The 20,899-nt window shown below is 45.8% G+C and overlaps 1 protein-coding gene across 6 annotated transcripts in view; it reads right to left on the bottom strand.

The window, feature by feature from the left end:
* The window catches only part of rgs12b (regulator of G protein signaling 12b), a 164,125-nt gene that overhangs the window by 35,944 nt on the left and 107,282 nt on the right, over positions 1-20,899 (bottom strand). For all 6 annotated transcript variants that reach the window (XM_064926782.1, XM_064926784.1, XM_064926781.1 and 3 more), the window contains 5 exons: positions 15,977-16,146; positions 12,606-12,698; positions 10,986-11,129; positions 6,996-7,166; positions 3,015-3,171 (listed from right to left, as the gene is read on the bottom strand). In XM_064926782.1, coding sequence (XP_064782854.1) covers positions 3,015-3,171; positions 6,996-7,166; positions 10,986-11,129; positions 12,606-12,698; positions 15,977-16,146 — 735 coding nt within the window. The remainder of the gene's footprint in view (positions 1-3,014; positions 3,172-6,995; positions 7,167-10,985; positions 11,130-12,605; positions 12,699-15,976; positions 16,147-20,899) is intronic.

Below are 20,899 nucleotides of genomic sequence, written 5' to 3'. Positions count from 1 at the left end.
CTCCATCATGATGTATTGTTACTGGTCTATACCCTCCATCATGGTGTATTGTTACTGGTCTATACACTCCATCATGATGTATTGTTACTGGTCTATACCCTCCATCATGGTGTATTGTTACTGGTCTCTACACTCCATCATGATGTATTGTTACTGGTCTATACACTCCATCATGATGTATTGTTACTGGTCTATACACTCCATCATGATGTATTGTTACTGGTCTATACCCTCCATCATGATGTATTGTTACTGGTCTATACCCTCCATCATGGTGTATTGTTACTGGTCTATACACTCCATCATGATGTATTGTTACTGGTCTATACACTCCATCATGATGTATTGTTACTGGTCTATACCCTCCATCATGGTGTATTGTTACTGGTCTATACCCTCCATCATGATGTATTGTTACTGGTCTATACCCTCCATCATGATGTATTGTTACTGGTCTCTACACTCCATCATGATGTATTGTTACTGGTCTATACACTCCATCATGGTGTATTGTTACTGGTCTATACCCTCCATCATGATGTATTGTTACTGGTCTATACACTCCATCATGATGTATTGTTACCGGTCTCTACACTCCATCATGATGTATTGTTACTGGTCTATACCCTCCATCATGATGTATTGTTACTGGTCTATACACTCCATCATGATGTATTGTTACTGGTCTATACCCTCCATCATGATGTATTGTTACTGGTCTATACCCTCCATCATGATGTATTGTTACTGGTCTATACACTCCATCATGATGTATTGTTACTGGTCTATACACTCCATCATGATGTATTGTTACTGGTCTATACACTCCATCATGATGTATTGTTACTGGTCTATACACTCCATCATGATGTATTGTTACTGGTCTAGACCCTCCATCATGATGTATTGTTACTGGTCTATACACTCCATCATGATGTATTGTTACTGGTCTCTACACTCCATCATGATGTATTGTTACTGGTCTATACACTCCATCATGATGTATTGTTACTGGTCTATACACTCCATCATGATGTATTGTTACTGGTCTATACACTCCATCATGATGTATTGTTACTGGTCTATACACTCCATCATGATGTATTGTTACTGGTCTAGACCCTCCATCATGATGTATTGTTACTGGTCTATACACTCCATCATGATGTATTGTTACTGGTCTCTACACTCCATCATGATGTATTGTTACTGGTCTAGACCCTCCATCATTATGTATTGTTACTGGTCTATACCCTCCATCATGATGTATTGTTACCGGGCTATACACTCCATCATGATGTATTGTTACTGGTCTATACACTCCATCATGATGTATTGTTACTGGTCTATACACTCCATCATGATGTATTGTTACTGGTCTATACACTCCATCATGATGTATTGTTACTGGTCTATACACTCCATCATGATGTATTGTTACTGGTCTCTACACTCCATCATGATGTATTGTTACTGGTCTAGACACTCCATCATGATGTATTGCTACTGGTCTATACCCTCCATCATGATGTATTGTTACTGGTCTATACACTCCATCATGATGTATTGTTACTGGTCTATACACTCCATCATGATGTATTGTTACTGGTCTATACCCTCCATCATGATGTATTGTTACTGGTCTATACCCTCCATCATGATGTATTGTTACTGGTCTATACACTCCATCATGATGTATTGTTACTGGTCTATACCCTCTATCATGATGTATTGTTACTGGTCTAGACACTCCATCATGATGTATTGTTACTGGTCTATACCCTCCATCATGATGTATTGTTACTGGTCTATACCCTCCATCATGATGTATTGTTACTGGTCTATACCCTCCATCATGATGTATTGTTACTGGTCTATACACTCCATCATGATGTATTGTTACTGGTCTATACACTCCATCATGATGTATTGTTACTGGTCTATACCCTCCATCATGATGTATTGTTACTGGTCTATACCCTCCATCATGATGTATTGTTACTGGTCTATACACTCCATCATGATGTATTGTTACTGGTCTATACCCTCTATCATGATGTATTGTTACTGGTCTAGACACTCCATCATGATGTATTGTTACTGGTCTATACCCTCCATCATGATGTATTGTTACTGGTCTATACCCTCCATCATGATGTATTGTTACTGGTCTATACCCTCCATCATGATGTATTGTTACTGGTCTATACACTCCATCATGATGTATTGTTACTGGTCTATACACTCCATCATGATGTATTGTTACTGGTCTATACACTCCATCATGATGTATTGTTACTGGTCTAGACACTCCATCATGATGTATTGTTACTGGTCTATACCCTCCATCATGATGTATTGTTACTGGTCTATACACTCCATCATGATGTATTGTTACTGGTCTATACCCTCCATCATGATGTATTGTTACTGGTCTCTACCCTCCATCGTGATGTATTGTTACTGGTCTATACACTCCATCATGATGTGTTGTTACTGGTCTATACCCTCCATCATGATGTATTGTTACTGGTGATGTACTGTTACTGAGCTCGTGTGGTCTACCACGTCACGGCTGAGCCGTTGTTGCTCCTAGACGTTTCTACTTCACAATAACAGCACTTACAGTTGACCGGGGGGCAGCTCTAGTAGGGCCGAAATTTGACGAACTGAAAGGTGGCATCCTAAGACAGTGGCCACGCTGAAAGTCACTGAGCTCTTCAGTTAGGTCATTCTACTGACAATGTTTGTCTATGGAGATTGCATGGGGCTGTGTGCTCGATTCTATACACCTGTCAGCAACGGGCGTGGCTGAAATAGCCCAATCTACTCATTTGAAGGGGTGTCCACATACTTTTGTATATGAAGCGTACCTCAGATATTGTCTTCACGATTCTACTAACAGTTTCTAAAATTCCCAAAACATTCCCAGACCACTCGCTCACTAACCACAAACACAGAATCACATTCCCAAATTCCCGACATCTCCACAACTCTTCTCTTAAACCACTCACTGTAGTTGATGTCTGCCAGATCCCGTTTCTTGGGGCCTTTCCCGAAGCTCCGGTTCCGTGACCACGAAAAGAACATTCCTTTCTTCTTATCTCCTCCGCACTCATCCTTCTCTCTCTCCTCGTTCAGAGAGCGGCCCGACTTAGTCTTCTTGTCCTCCTGAAAAGAGAAACAGAGCGGATGGATGGATGGATGAATGGATGGATGGATGGATGAATGGATGGGTGAATGGATGGGTGAATTAATGGATGGATGGATGAATGGATGGGTGAATGGATGGGTGAATGGATGGGTGAATTAATGGATGGATGGATGGATGAATGGATGGATGAATGGATGGATGGAGGAACGGATGGATGGATGGATGAACGGATGGATGGATGGATGAACGGATGGATGAATGAATGGATGGATGAATTAATGGATGGATGGATGGGTGAATGGATGGATGGATGGATGAATGGATGGATGGTTGAACGGATGGATGGATGGATAGAGAGATAGATTGATAGATGGATAGAGATAGAGAGATAGATAGATTATAATTTTATAAAGGGTTTCATCATAGAACCGTGATTCCCCTAAAGGGTTTCATCATAGAACCGTGATTCTCCTAAAGGGTTTCATCATAGAACCGTGATTCCCCTAAAGGGTTTCATCATAGAACCGTGATTCTACAAAAGGGTTTCATCATAGAACCGTGATTCTCCTAAAGGGTTTCATCATAGAACCGTGATTCCCCTAAAGGGTTTCATCATAGAACCGTGATTCTACAAAAGGGTTTCATCATAGAACCGTGATTCTCCTAAAGGGTTTCATCATAGAACCGTGATTCCCCTAAAGGGTTTCATCATAGAACCATGATTCTCCTAAAGGGTTTCATCATAGAACCATGATTCTCCTAAAGGGTTTCATCATAGAACCGTGATTCTACAAAAGGGTTTCATCATAGAACCGTGATTCTCCTAAAGGGTTTCATCATAGAACCGTGATTCCCCTAAAGGGTTTCATCATAGAACCGTGATTCCCCTAAAGGGTTTCATCATAGAACCGTGATTCTACAAAAGGGTTTCATCATAGAACCGTGATTCTCCTAAAGGGTTTCATCATAGAACCGTGATTCCCCTAAAGGATTTCATCATAGAACCGTGATTCTCCTAAAGGGTTTCATCATAGAACCGTGATTCCCCTAAAGGGTTTCATCATAGAACCGTGATTCTACAAAAGGGTTTCATCATAGAACCGTGATTCTCCTAAAGGGTTTCATCATAGAACCGTGATTCCCCTAAAGGGTTTCATCATAGAACCGTGATTCTACAAAAGGGTTTCATCATAGAACCGTGATTCTCCTAAAGGGTTTCATCATAGAACCGTGATTCCCCTAAAGGATTTCATCATAGAACCGTGATTCTCCTAAAGGGTTTCATCATAGAAACATGATTCGCCTAAAGGGTTTCATCATAGAACCATGATTCTCCTAAAGGGTTTCATCATAGAACCGTGATTCTCCTAAAGGGTTTCATCATAGAACCGCGATTCTCCTAAAGGGTTTCATCATAGAACCGTGATTCTCCTAAAGGGTTTCATCATAGAACCGTGATTCCCCTAAAGGGTTTCATCATAGAACCGTGAATCTCCTAAAGTGTTTCATCATAGAACCGTGATTCCCCGAAAGGGTTTCATCATAGAACCGTGATTCTCCTAAAGGGTTTCATCATAGAACCGTGATTTTCCTAAAGGGTTTCATCATAGAACCGTGATTCCCCTAAAGGGTTTCATCATAGAACCGTGATTCCCTAAAGGATTTCATCATAGAACCGTGATTCTCCTAAAGGGTTTCATCATAGAACCGTGATTCCCCAAAGGATTTCATCATAGAACCGTGATTCTCCTAAAGGGTTTCATCATAGAACCGTGATTCCCTAAAGGATTTCATCATAGAACCGTGATCCTCCTAAAGGGTTTCATCATAGAACCGTGATACTCCTTTTATAAAGGGTTTCATCATATAACCGTGATTCCCCTAAAGGGTTTCATCATAGAACCATGATTCTCCTTTTATGAAGGGTTTCATCATAGAACCATGATTCTCCTAAAGGGTTTCATCATAGAACCGTGATTCCCCTAAAGAGTTTCATCATAGAACCGTGATTCTCCTAAAGGGTTTCATCAAAGAACCGTGATTCCCCTAAAGAGTTTCATCGTAGAACCGAGATTCTCCTAAACGGTTTCATCATAGAACCGTGATTCGCCTAAAGGGTTTCATCATAGAACCATGATTCTCCTAAAGGGTTTCATCATAGAACCGTGATTCTCCTAAAGGGTTTCATCATAGAACCGTGATTCTCCTAAAGGGTTTCATCATAGAACCGTGATTCCCCTAAAGTGTTTCATCATAGAACCGTGATTCCCCTAAAGGGTTTCATCATAGAACCGTGATTCCCCTAAAGGGTTTCATCATAGAACCGTGATTCTCCTAAAGGGTTTCATCATAGAACCGTGATTCTCCTTAAGGGTTTCATCATAGAACCGTGGTTCTCCTAAAGGGTTCCATCATAGAACCGTGATTCCCCTAAAGGGTTCCATCATATAACCGTGATTCTCCTAAAGGGTTCCATCATAGAACCGTGATTCCCCTAAAGGGTTCCATCATAGAACCGTGATTCTCCTAAAGGGTTTCATCATAGAACCGTGATTCTCCTAAAGGGTTCCATCATAGAACCGTGATTCTCCTAAAGGGTTCCATCATAGAACCGTGATTCTCCTAAAGGGTTTCATCATAGAACCGTGATTCTCCTTAAGGGTTTCATCATAGAACCGTGATTCTCCTAAAGGGTTTCATCATAGAACCGTGATTCGCCTAAAGGGTTTCATCATAGAACCATGATTCTCCTAAAGGGTTTCATCATAGAACCGTGATTCTCCTAAAGGGTTTCATCATAGAACCGTGATTCTCCTAAAGGGTTTCATCATAGAACCGTGATTCCCCTAAAGGGTTTCATCATAGAACCGTGATTCCCCTAAAGGGTTTCATCATAGAACCGTGATTCCCCTAAAGGGTTTCATCATAGAACCGTGATTCTCCTAAAGGGTTTCATCATAGAACCGTGATTCTCCTTAAGGGTTTCATCATAGAACCGTGATTCCCCTAAAGGGTTTCATCATAGAACCGTGATTCCCCTAAAGGGTTCCATCATAGAACCGTGATTCCCCTAAAGGGTTCCATCATAGAACCGTGATTCCCCTAAAGGGTTCCATCATATAACCGTGATTCTCCTAAAGGGTTCCATCATAGAACCGTGATTCCCCTAAAGGGTTCCATCATAGAACCGTGATTCTCCTAAATGGTTCCATCATTGAACCGTGGTTCTCCTAAAGGGTTTCATCATAGAACCGTGATTCCCCTAAAGGGTTCCATCATAGAACCGTGATTCCCCTAAAGGGTTCCATCATAGAACCGTGAATCTCCTAAAGTGTTCCATCATAGAACCGTTAACTTGACATATTGAATGGATTTTCCACAGACAGTCTAAACACATCTGTCTGCAGTTTTATACAACGGGTCCAGTGTCTGATGGGAACGGACGCTTTCACAGCAGACAGCAGGTTACTATACGTGTGTGTGTTCATGCTCCGTGTGTGTAAGTGTGTTCATGCTCCGTGTGCGTGTGTGTTCATGCTCTGTGTGTGTGTGTGTGTGTGTGTGTTGTCATGCTGCGCGTGTGTGTGTGTTCATGCTCTGTGTGTGTGTGTGTTCATGTTCTGTGTGTGTGTGTGTTCATGCTCTGTGTGTGTGTGTGTTCATGCTCTGTGTGTGTGTGTGTTCATGCTCTGTGTGTGTGTGTGTGTGTGTGTGTTGTCATGCTGCGTGTGTGTGTGTGTTCATGCTCTGTGTGTGTGTAAGTGTGTTCATGCTCCGTGTGCGTGTGTGTGTTCATGCTCCGTGTGTGTGTGTGCGTTCATGCTCTGTGTGTGTGTGTTACCTTCTTGGGTGTGGATCTATCTGACCCGGTACTGTGTTTGGAGGTGGGAGAGCTGGGTATGTGGTAGGGGTCTGGTAGAGGCCTCCCCTCCACCTCCGCTAACATACATTCCTGATACAGGAGGGACTTCAGGAAGCGAGTATAGCTGTCAAACTTCATCAGGTTGAAGATCTAGAGAGGGAGGGGGGAGAGTATAGCTGTCAAACTTCATCAGGTTGAAGATCTAGAGAGGGAGGGGGGAGGGAGGGGGGAGAGTATAGCTGTCAAACTTCATCAGGTTGAAGATCTAGAGAGGGATGGAGGGAGGGAGGGGGAGAGTATAGCTGTCAAACTTCATCAGGTTGAAGATCTAGAGAGGGAGGGGGGAGAGTATAGCTGTCAAACTTCATCAGGTTGAAGATCTAGAGAGGGAGGAGGGAGGGAGGGGGGAGAGTATAGCTGTCAAACTTCATCAGGTTGAAGATCTAGAGAGGGAGGGGGAGAGTATAGCTGTCAAACTTCATCAGGTTGAAGATCTAGAGAGGGAGGGGGAGAGTATAGCTGTCAAACTTCATCAGGTTGAAGATCTAGAGAGGGAGGGAGGGAGGGAGGGAGGGAGGGAGGGAGAGTATAGCTGTCAAACTTCATCAGGTTGAAGATCTAGAGAGGGAGGAGGGAGGGAGGGAAGGAGGGAGGGAGGGAGAGTATAGCTGTCAAACTTCATCAGGTTGAAGATCTAGAGAGGGAGGAGGGATGGAGGGGGGAGAGTATAGCTGTCAAACTTCATCAGGTTGAAGATCTAGAGAGGGAGGGGGAGGAGGGAGGAGAGTATAGCTGTCAAACTTCATCAGGTTGAAGATCTAGTGAGGGAGGGGGAGGGAGGAGAGTATAGCTGTCAAACTTCATCAGGTTGAAGATCTAGAGAGGGAGGAGGGAGGGAGGGGGAGAGTATAGCTGTCAAACTTCATCAGGTTGAAGATCTAGTGAGGGAGGATGGAGGAGAGGGGAGAGTATAGCTGTCAAACTTCATCAGGTTGAAGATCTAGAGAGGGAGGAGGGAGGAGGGAGGAGATTATAGCTGTCAAACTTCATCAGGTTGAAGATCTAGTGAGGGAGGATGGAGGAGAGGGGAGAGTATAGCTGTCAAACTTCATCAGGTTGAAGATCTAGAGAGGGAGGGGGGAGAGTATAGCTGTCAAACTTCATCAGGTTGAAGATCTAGAGAGGGAGGGGGGAGAGTATAGCTGTCAAACTTCATCAGGTTGAAGATCTAGAGAGGGAGGAGGGAGGGAGGGGGAGAGTATAGCTGTCAAACTTCATCAGGTTGAAGATCTAGAGAGGGAGGGGGAGGGGGAGAGTATAGCTGTCAAACTTCATCAGGTTGAAGATCTAGAGAGGGAGGAGGGATGGAGGGGGGAGAGTATAGCTGTCAAACTTCATCAGGTTGAAGATCTAGAGAGGGAGGGGGCGAGTATAGCTGTCAAACTTCATCAGGTTGAAGATCTAGAGAGGGAGGAGGGATGGAGGGAGGAGAGTATAGCTGTCAAACTTCATCAGGTTGAAGATCTAGAGAGGGAGGGGGGAGAGTATAGCTGTCAAACTTCATCAGGTTGAAGATCTAGAGAGGGAGGGGGAGAGTATAGCTGTCAAACTTCATCAGGTTGAAGATCTAGAGAGGGAGGAGGGAGGGAGGGAGGGAGGGAGGGAGAGTATAGCTGTCAAACTTCATCAGGTTGAAGATCTAGAGAGGGAGGAGGGATGGAGGGGGGAGAGTATAGCTGTCAAACTTCATCAGGTTGAAGATCTAGAGAGGGAGGGGGGAGGAGGGAGGAGAGTATAGCTGTCAAACTTCATCAGGTTGAAGATCTAGTGAGGGAGGGGGGAGGGAGGAGAGTATAGCTGTCAAACTTCATCAGGTTGAAGATCTAGAGAGGGAGGAGGGAGGAGGGAGGAGAGTATAGCTGTCAAACTTCATCAGGTTGAAGATCTAGTGAGGGAGGATGGAGGAGAGGGGAGAGTATAGCTGTCAAACTTCATCAGGTTGAAGATCTAGAGAGGGAGGGGGGAGAGTATAGCTGTCAAACTTCATCAGGTTGAAGATCTAGAGAGGGAGGGGGAGAGTATAGCTGTCAAACTTCATCAGGTTGAAGATCTAGAGAGGGAGGAGGGAGGGAGGGGGAGAGTATAGCTGTCAAACTTCATCAGGTTGAAGATCTAGAGAGGGAGGGGGGAGGGGGGGAGAGTATAGCTGTCAAACTTCATCAGGTTGAAGATCTAGAGAGGGAGGAGGGATGGAGGGGGGAGAGTATAGCTGTCAAACTTCATCAGGTTGAAGATCTAGAGAGGGAGGGGGGAGAGTATAGCTGTCAAACTTCATCAGGTTGAAGATCTAGAGAGGGAGGAGGGATGGAGGGAGGAGAGTATAGCTGTCAAACTTCATCAGGTTGAAGATCTAGAGAGGGAGGGGGGAGGAGGGGGAGAGTATAGCTGTCAAACTTCATCAGGTTGAAGATCTAGAGAGGGAGGGGGGAGAGTATAGCTGTCAAACTTCATCAGGTTGAAGATCTAGAGAGGGAGGAGGGAGGGAGGGGGGGAGAGTATAGCTGTCAAACTTCATCAGGTTGAAGATCTAGAGAGGGAGGGAGGAGGGGGGAGGGAGGGGGGAGAGTATAGCTGTCAAACTTCATCAGGTTGAAAATCTAGAGAGGGAGGGGGGAGAGTATAGCTGTCAAACTTGCTAATTGTCTATAAATTCCACCTGTCTATTCCATTTGCACAAGAGCATGTGACATTTATTGTCAATCAGTGTTGCTTCCTAAGTGGACAGTTTGATTTCACAGAAGTGTGATTGACTTGGAGTTACATTGTGTTGTTTAAGTGTTCCCTTTATTTTTTTTGAGCAGTGTATATGTGTGTGTGTGTATATGTGTGTGTGTGTGTGTATATATGTGTGTGTGAATATGTGTGTATATGTGTGTGTTTGTGTGTGAATATGTGTGTGTGTGTGTGTATATGTTTGTGAATATGTGTGTGTGTGTGTGTGTGTGTGTGTATATATGTTTGTGAATATGTGTGTATATGTGTGTGTGTGTGCGTGTGTGAATATCTGTGTGTGTGTGTGTATGTGAATATGTGTGTGTGTGTGTGTGTATATATGTTTGTGAATATATGTGTGTGTATGTGCATGGGTGTGTGTGTGTGTGTGTATATGTGTGTGTGTGTTTATATATGTGTGTGTGTGGTGTGGGATTTGTAGTGTCTGCTGGTTCTGGTTTTAGCCGTCTGGTGCCTGCTGTTATCAGTGTCTACCCATCTCATCTCTTCAGGGCAGATTGGGCGGACGTGGGGGGGGGGCTGATCCCAGATCAGCACCCGTTATGAATACGGGCTCAGGTCAGGGCTGATTGGGCGGACAGGGGGGGGGGACCTGGTCCCAGATCAGCACCCTTTATGAATACAGGCTCAGGTCAGGGCAGATTGGGCGGACGGGGGGGACCTGGTCCCAGATCACCACCCGTTATGAATACGGGCTCAGGTCAGGGCAGATTGGGCGGACGGGGGGACCTGGTCCCAGATCAGCACCCGTTATGAATACGGGCTCAGGTCAGGGCAGATTGGGCGGACGGGGGGGGGGGGGACCTGGTCCCAGATCAGCACCCGTTATGAATACAGGCTCAGGTCAGGGCAGATTGGGCGGACGGGGGGGGGGGGGGGGCCTGATCCCAGATCAGCACCCGTTATGAATACGGGCTCAGGGCAGGTGGTGCCTGATGACCCCTGCAGCTAATATCAATGGAGCTTTTCATCTCTCTACTAACCCAATGGGCAAATACGTTCACTCTCTCAGCGCTAATGCTAATGCTAGTGGGAATGGATAGGAAACTCTGTGCTGAGGTTAGCATCAGAGGCTACTGCTAGAATTTACATGATGTTTTCAGTTTCGTGTCTTATCTGGTTGGGACACTTTGAGTGTGTGTGTGTGTGTGTGTGTGTGTGTGTGTGTGTTCCCACCTGTAGTTGTTGTTCCTTAAACATGTCTGGTCTGGGAGCGTTGAGAATATCGTCTGCCAGCTGGGCCTGACTGTCAATGTTGACCGGCGTTGTGGCCTTACTGGATAAATAACTGTTATAGATCTGTCTAGCTCTCTGAGATAACTGGAGAGGAGAGGGAAGAGAGGGGGGAGCGAGAGAGAGAGAGAGGGGGGGGGAGAGAGAGAGAGAGAGAGAGAGAGGGGGGGGAGAGAGAGAGAGGGTGGGGGAGAGGAGAGAGAGAGAGGGTGGGGGGAGAGGAGAGAGAGAGAGGGTGGGGGAGAGGGAGAGAGAGAGAGAGAGAGAGAGAGAGAGATGGGGGGAGGAGAGAGGGAGAGAGAGAGAGAGAGGAAGAGAGAGAGAGAGGGGGGAAGAGAGAGAGAGGGTGGGGGAGAGGAGAGAGAGAGAGAGAGAGAGGGGGAAGAGGAGAGAGACAGAGAGAGAGAGGGAGAGAGAGCGAGAGAGAGGGGAGGGGGAGGAGAGAGACAGAGGGGGGGAGAGGGGGATGAGAGGAGAGAGAAGAGAGGGAGAGAGAGAGAGGGGGGAGGAAGGTGGGAGAGGGGGATGAGAAGAGAGAGAGAGAGGAGAGGAAGGTGGGAGTGGGGGGAGAGGAGAAAGGGAGGAGATATGCATAAACTTTTAGGGCTCTTCATATTGCAGTCAGTTACAACAGTCACATTCCATAATCACTGTCATAACATGCTAAACACTCTGTCACCACAAGCTGCACTCAACAAGCTTCTACACTCTGAGAAAAATGTTTTTTGGGGTTATCCCCATAGGAGAACTCTTTTGGGTCCAGGGTAGAACCCTTTTGTGTTCCATGTAGAATCCTCTGTAGAAAAGATTCGATATAGAAGCCATACGGGTTCTACCTGGAACCAAAAGGGTTCTACCTGGAACCAAAAGGGTTCTACCTGGAACCAAAAGGGTTCTACCTGGAACCAAAATGGTTCTACATGGAACCAAAGAGGGATCATCAAAGTGTGCTGGGACAGCCAAATAACCCTTTACGTTTATAAATAGCACCTTTTGAAGCATCTCGTGTTCCACTGACATACAATACAATACTTTCACAGATAACACGTCACACAGGTAACATGTAACACGTCACACAGGTAACATGTAACACAGGTAACAGGTAACACAGGTAACACATATAACACAGGTAACATGTAACACAGGAAACACGTAACACAGGTAACACAGGTAACACGTAACACAGGTAACACATATAACACAGGTAACACGTAACACAGGTAACACGTAACACAGGAAACATGTAACACAGGTAACACATAACACAGGTAACACGTAACACATAACACAGGTAACATGTAACACAGGTAACACGTAACACAGGTAACATGTAACACATAACACAGGTAACATGTAACACAGGTAACACGTAACACATAACACAGGTAACACGTAACACAGGTAACATGTAACACATAACACAGGTAACATGTAACACAGGTAACATGCATTAAAATGCACACTTTGCAATTTAAATTCGGTACGAATTCACAGAAATGTTAATTGATGAGCATAAATAACAATAATAAATAACTAAAGTAGGACAGTATGTTTCCCTCTAACCTGTTTCTTGTCGTTGTCGGGGACATGGCTGAAGAACTCACAGGCCTGCCAGAACACAATATTCTCCTCGCTGAACTCCTTCTTCAGGAACTCCTAATGGGTCAGAACCACAGAGTCCTAATGGGTCAGAACCACAGAGAGACTCCTAATGGGTCAGAACCACAGAGAGACTCCTAATGGGTCAGAACCACAGAGAGACTCCTAATGGGTCAGAACCACAGAGAGACTCCTAATGGGTCAGAACCACAGAGAGACTCCTAATGGGTCAGAACCACAGAGAGACTCCTAATGGGTCAGAACCACTGAGACTCCTAATGGGTCAGAACCACAGAGAGACTCCTAATGGGTCAGAACCACAGAGACTCCTAATGGGTCAGAACCACAGAGAGACTCCTAATGGGTCAGAACCACTGAGACTCCTAATGGGTCAGAAACACAGAGAGACTCCTAATGGGTCAGAACCACAGAGAGACTCCTAATGGGTCAGAACCACAGATAGACTCCTAATGGGTCAGAACCACAGAGAGACTCCTAATGGGTCAGAACCACAGAGACTCCTAATGGGTCAGAACCACAGAGACTCCTAATTGGGTCAGAAACACAGAGACTCCTAATGGGTCAGAACCACAGAGACTCCTAATTGGGTCAGAACCACAGAGACTCCTAATTGGGTCAGAACCACAGAAAGACTCCTAATGGGTCAGAACCACAGAGACTCCTAATGGGTCAGAACCACAGAGACTCCTAATGGGTCAGAACCACAGAGATAATCCTAATGGGTTAGAACCACAGAGACTCCTAATGGGTCAGAACCACAGAGATAATCCTAATGGGTCAGAACCACAGAGAGACTCCTAATGGGTCAGAACCACAGAGACTCCTAATAGGTCAGAACCACAGAGATACTCCTAATGGATCAGAACCACAGAGAGACTCCTAATGGGTCAGAACCACAGAGATACTCCTAATGGGTCAGAAACACAGAGGCTCCTAATGGGTCAGAACCACAGAGAGACTCCTAATGGGTCAGAAACACAGAGAGACTCCTCATGGGTCAGAAACACAGAGAGACTCCTAATGGGTCAGAACCACAGAGAGACTCCTAATGGGTCAGAACCACAGAGAGACTCCTAATGGGTCAGAACCACAGAGAGACTCCTAATGGGTCAGAACCACAGAGAGACTCCTCATGGGTCAGAACCACTGAGAGACTCCTAATGGGTCAGAACCACAGAGAGACTCCTCATGGGTCAGAAACACAGAGAGACTCCTCATGGGTCAGAACCACTGAGAGACTCCTAATGGGTCAGAACCACAGAGAGACTCCTAATGGGTCAGAACCACAGACACTCCTCATGGGTCAGAACCACAGAGAGACTCCTAATGGGTCAGAACCACAGACACTCCTCATGGGTCAGTACCACTGAGAGACTCCTAATGGGTCAGAACCACAGAGACTCCTAATGGGTCAGAACCACAGAGACTCCTAATGGGTCAGAACCACAGAGACTCCTAATGGGTCAGAACCACAGAGAGACTCCTAATGGGTCAGAACCACAGAGAGACTCCTAATGGGTCAGAAACACAGAGAGACTCCTAATGGGTCAGAACCACAGAGACTCCTAATGGGTCAGAACCACAGAGAGACTCCTAATGGGTCAGAACCACAGAGAGACTCCTCATGGGACAGAACCACAGAGAGACTCCTAATGGGTCAGAACCACAGAGACTCCTAATGGGTCAGAACCACAGAGAGACTCCTAATGGGTCAGAACCACAGAGAGACTCCTAATGGGTCAGAACCACAGAGACTCCTAATGGGTCAGAACCACAGAGACTCCTAATGGGTCAGAACCACAGAGATACTCCTAATGGGTCAGAACCACAGAGAGACTCCTAATGGGTCAGAACCACAGAGACTCCTAATGGGTCAGAACCACAGAGACTGCTAATGGGTCAGAACCACAGAGAGACTCCTCATGGGTCAGAACCACAGAGAGACTCCTAATGGGTCAGAACCACAGAGACTCCTAATGGGTCAGAACCACAGAGACTGCTAATGGGTCAGAACCACAGAGACTCCTAATGGGTCAGAACCACAGAGAGACTCCTAATGGGTCAGTACCACAGAGAGACTCCTAATGGGTCAGAACCACAGAGAGACTCCTAATGGGTCAGAACCACAGAGAGACTCCTAATGGGACAGAACCACAGAGAGACTCCTAATGGGTCAGAACCACAGAGAGACTCCTAATGGGTCAGAACCACAGAGACTCCTAATGGGTCAGAACCACAGAGACTCCTAATGGGTCAGAACCACAGAGAGACTCCTAATGGGTCAGAACCACAGAGAGACTCCTAATGGGTCAGAACCACAGAGACTCCTAATGGGTCAGAACCACAGAGACTCCTAATGGGTCAGAACCACAGAGAGACTCCTAATGGGTCAGAACCACAGAGACTCCTAATGGGTCAGAACCACAGAGAGACTCCTAATGGGTCAGAACCACAGAGACTACTCATGGGTCAGAACCACAGAGAGACTCCTAATGGGTCAGAACCACAGAGAGACTCCTAATGGGTCAGTACCACAGAGAGACTCCTAATGGGTCAGAACCACAGAGAGACTCCTAATGGGTCAGAACCACAGAGACTCCTAATGGGTCAGAACCACAGAGAGACTCCTAATGGGTCAGAACCACAGAGAGACTCCTAATGGGTCAGAACCACAGAGAGACTCCTAATGGGTCAGAACCACAGAGAGACTCCTAATGGGTCAGAACCACAGAGAGACTCCTCATGGGTCAGAACCACAGAGAGACTCCTAATGGGTCAGAACCACAGAGAGACTCCTCATGGGTCAGAACCACAGAGAGACTCCTAATTGGGTCAGAACCACAGAGAGACTCCTAATGGGTCAGAACCACAGCGAGACTCCTAATGGGTCAGAACCACTGAGACTCCTAATGGGTCAGAACCACAGAGAGACTCCTAATGGGTCAGAACCACAGAGAGACTCCTCATGGGTCAGAACCACAGAGAGACTCCTAATTGGGTCAGAACCACAGAGAGACTCCTAATGGGTCAGAACCACAGAGAGACTCCTAATGGGTCAGAACCACAGAGAGACTCCTCATGGGTCAGAACCACAGAGAGACTCCTAATTGGGTCAGAACCACAGAGAGACTCCTAATGGGTCAGAACCACAGAAAGACTCCTAATGGGTCAGAAACACAGATAGACTACTAATGTGTGTGTGTACGTGTGTGTGTGTGTGTGTGTGCGTGCGTGCGTGCGTGCGTGCGTGCGTGCGTGTGTGCGTGTGTGTGTGTATGTGCGTGCGTGCGTGTGTATGTGTGTGTGTTACGTACTGAGAAGTATCTGACTCCGACCGGGTCCTGCAGCAGTCTCTCAAAGCAGGCCGCCCAGCTGGCCACCCGTCTCTCTGTGTGACGTCGATGGCACTGGACACTGGGTAGGCTGGCATTACTGTTCAGACTGTTGTCACTGCCACAGCCCTGGAGGTCAACACTGTTCAGCTCTGGAGGGAGGGAGGGAGGGAGGGACGGAGGGAGGGGAGGAGGGAGGGAGGGAGGGAGGGAGGGAGGGAGGGAGGGAGGGAGGGAGGGAGGGAGGGAGGGAGGGAGGGAGGGAGGGAGGGAGGGAGAGATAGAGAGGGAAGGAGAGAGGAAAGGAGGGAGGGAAGGAGAGAGAGAGAAAGGGAAGGAGGGAGGAAAGGAGGGAGGGAGAGACAGAGAGAGAGAGACAGAGAGAGAGAATCAGAGAGAGAGAGAGAGAGAGAGAGAGAGAGAGAGAGAGAGAGAGAGAGGGTTTAACTCCAACCCTGTTCCTGGAGAGAGACCCTCCTGTAGGTTTTAACTCCAACCCTGTTCCTGGAGAGAAACCCCTCCTGTAGGTTTTAACTCCAACCCTGTTCCTGTAGAGAAACCCTCCTGTAGGTTTTAACTCCAACCCTGTTACTGGAGAGAAACCCTCCTGTAGGTTTTAACTCCAACCCTGTTCCTGGAGAGAGACCCTCCTGTAGGTTTTAACTCCAACCCTGTTCCTGTAGAGAGACCCTCCTGTAGGTTTTAACTCCAACCCTGTTCCTGGAGAGAAACCCCTCCTGTAGGTTTTAACTCCAACCCTGTTCCTGGAGAGAAACCCTCCTGTAGGTTTTAACTCCAACCCTGTTCCTGGAGAGAAACCCCTCCTGTAGGTTTTAACTCCAACCCTGTTCCTGGAGAGAAACCCTCCTGTAGGTTTTAACTCCAACCCTGTTCCTGGAGAGAAACCCCTCCTGTAGGTTTTAACTCCAACCCTGTTCCTGGAGAGAAACCCCTCCTGTAGGTTTTAACTCCAACCCTGTTCCTGGAGAGAAACCCTCCTGTAGGTTTTAACTCCAACCCTGTTCCTGGAGAGAAACCCTCCTGTAGGCTGTAACTCCAACCAACAGTGGTCTTCATACTGGTATGTAAACGATGGTCCATCTACACAAGAGTGTAGATTCATGTTGAATCCACAGCAACCGACACGGTTAACAAACGAGCCTATTGAGACACTTCTGGAGGAAAACTGAAGGGAAGTAACCAAGACAGGCCACATATATTCACAATGACAACCCAGATACCTGGACAACAACCAAGCTGGGATCTACTGTCTGGATATAGTGATATTGCTGGTACCACTACAGTCTGGATATAGTGATATAGATGGTACCACTACTGTCTGGATATAGTGATATTGCTGGTACCACTACTGTCTGGATATAGTGATATAGGTGGTACCACTACTGTCTGGTTATAGTGATATAGATGGTCCCACTACTGTCTGGTTATAGTGATATAGATGGTACCACTACTGTCTGGATATAGTGATATAGATGGTCCCACTACTGTCTGGTTATAGTGATATAGCTGGTACCACTACTGTCTGGATATAGTGATATAGATGGTACCATTACTGTCTGGATATAGTGATATAGCTGGTACCACTACAGTCTGGATATAGTGATATAGCTGGTACCACTACTGTCTGGATATAGTGATATAGATGGTACCACTACTGTCTGGATATAGTGATATAGCTGGTACCACTACAGTCTGGATATAGTGATATAGCTGGTACCACTACTGTCTGGATATAGTGATATAGCTGGTACCACTACTGTCTGGATATAGTGATATAGGTGGTACCACTACTGTGTTACCTGGGTATAGCTGGTACCACTACTGTCTGGATATAGTGATATAGATGGTACCACTACTGTCTGGATATAGATGGTACCACTACTGTGTTACCTGGGTATAGCTGGTACCACTACTGTCTGGATATAGCTGGTACCACTACTATCTGGATATAGTGATATAGCTGGTACCACTACTGTCTGGATATAGTGATATAGCTGGTACCACTACTGTCTGGATATAGTGATATAGATGGTACCACTACTGTCTGGATATAGTGATATAGATGGTACCACTACTGTCTAGATATAGTGATATAGATGGTACCACTACTGTCTGGATATAGCTGGTACCACTACAGTCTGGATATAGTGATATAGATGGTACCACTACTGTCTGGGTATAGTGATATAGCTGGTACCACTACAGTCTGGATATAGCTGGTACCACTACTGTCTGGATATAGTGATATAGCTGGTACCACTACTGTCTGGATATAGTGATATAGATGGTACCACTACTGTCTGGATATAGTGATATAGCTGGTACCACTACTGTCTGGATATAGTGATATAGATGGTACCACTACTGTCTGGATATAGTGATATAGCTGGTACCACTACAGTCTGGATATAGTGATATAGCTGGTACCACTACTGTCTGGATATAGTGATATAGATGGTACCACTACTGTCTGGATATAGCTGGTACCACTACTGTCTGGATATAGTGATATAGCTGGTACCACTACTGTCTGGATATAGCTGGTACCACTACAGTCTGGATATAGTGATATAGATGGTACCACTACTGTCTGGGTATAGTGATATAGCTGGTACCACTACAGTCTGGATATAGCTGGTACCACTACTGTCTGGATATAGTGATATAGCTGGTACCACTACTGTCTGGATATAGTGATATAGATGGTACCACTACTGTCTGGATATAGTGATATAGCTGGTACCACTACTGTCTGGATATAGTGATATAGATGGTACCACTACTGTCTGGATATAGTGATATAGCTGGTACCACTACAGTCTGGATATAGTGATATAGCTGGTACCACTACTGTCTGGATATAGTGATATAGATGGTACCACTACTGTCTGGATATAGCTGGTACCACTACTGTCTGGATATAGTGATATAGCTGGTACCACTACTGTCTGGATATAGCTGGTACCACTACTGTCTGGATATAGTGATATAGATGGTACCACTACTGTCTGGATATAGTGATATAGCTGGTACCACTACAGTCTGGATATAGTGATATAGCTGGTACCACTACTGTCTGGATATAGTGATATAGCTGGTACCACTACTGTCTGGATATAGTGATATAGATGGTACCACTACTGTCTGGATATAGTGATATAGCTGGTACCACTACAGTCTGGATATAGTGATATAGCTGGTACCACTACTGTCTGGATATAGTGATATAGATGGTACCACTACTGTCTGGATATAGTGATATAGATGGTACCACTACTGTCTGGATATAGTGATATAGATGGTACCACTACTGTCTGGATATAGTGATATAGATGGTACCACTACTGTGTTACCTGGGTATAGCTGGTACCACTACTGTCTGGATATAGTGATATAGCTGGTACCACTACTGTCTGGATATAGTGATATAGATGGTACCACTACTGTCTGGATATAGTGATATAGATGGTACCACTACTGTCTGGATATAGTGATATAGATGGTACCACTACTGTCTGGATATAGTGATATAGATGGTACCACTACTGTCTGGATATAGTGATATAGATGGTACCACTACTGTCTGGATATAGTGATATAGATGGTACCACTACTGTCTGGATATAGTGATATAGATGGTACCACTACTGTCTGGATATAGCTGGTACCACTACTGTCTGGATATAGTGATATAGATGGTACCACTACTGTCTGGATATAGTGATATAGATGGTACCACTACTGTCTGGATATAGTGATATAGCTGGTACCACTACTGTCTGGATATAGTGATATAGCTGGTACCACTACTGTCTGGATATAGTGATATAGATGGTACCACTACTGTGTTACCTGGGTATAGCTGGTACCACTACTGTCTGGATATAGTGATATAGCTGGTACCACTACTGTCTGGATATAGTGATATAGATGGTACCACTACTGTCTGGATATAGTGATATAGCTGGTACCACTACTGTCTGGATATAGTGATATAGATGGTACCACTACTGTCTGGATATAGTGATATAGATGGTACCACTACTGTCTGGATATAGTGGTATAGCTGGTACCACTACTGTCTGGATATAGTGATATAGCTGGTACCACTACTGTCTGGATATAGCTGGTACCACTACTGTCTGGATATAGTGATATAGCTGGTACCACTACTGTGTTACCTGGGTACAGCTGGTAGGAGCCGGTGTGATGCCAACGAGGCAGGTACCTCATCCTCAGGGGGAGCCAGTTCCCTCCATCCATTCTCGACTCTCACTCCATCCACACACTATTGTTACACCACTGTGTCTCAAACCCCTGGCCTCTCGGTCCCAGATCCGGTCCCTGGGAATGATGCCGTCCGGTCCCTCCGATACGTTAATCCGACACCGATTTAATCCGTTCTCAGAACAGATCGGAGAGGAGTCGTCGTCGTCGATGGCCTATGCTCCCAGGGGGAGCGTCGGGCCTAATTAAATCCGTAAGTCATCCAATGAGAAAGACCCAGAGTGAGTCCCCCCCCCCTCATCAAGGACGTTGTCAACAGCTTCTTCAGTAGTTGCCTGACAATAACTCAGACTGATTTCAGTCAAATGTTTAGTCGTTCTCATCTAGACAGTCACCCAAGGAGGAAAGACCAGAGTCCCTGGTGGTAAACAAAAAGTTCCCTCCGTAATCTGACACCGAGTCGATCCTCAAATGCTATTTTACATACAGGAAGTGGGAAGGACCAAACTGAAGCTCGTTGATAATAAAACAGGTTGTGAGACTGAGACTGAGACTGCTCCTTCCACCTGACGTCTCACACTCCTCCACTCACCATCACACACGAGAGAGACAGAGAGAGAGACAGAGAGGGAGAGAGAGAGACAGAGAGAGAGAGAC

This window comes from Oncorhynchus masou, chromosome 20 (assembly GCF_036934945.1).
Source record: "Oncorhynchus masou masou isolate Uvic2021 chromosome 20, UVic_Omas_1.1, whole genome shotgun sequence".
NCBI lineage: Eukaryota > Metazoa > Chordata > Actinopteri > Salmoniformes > Salmonidae > Oncorhynchus > Oncorhynchus masou.
Note: the sequence above shows the minus strand (reverse complement) of the source record. Positions and strands in the feature narration are given on the sequence as shown.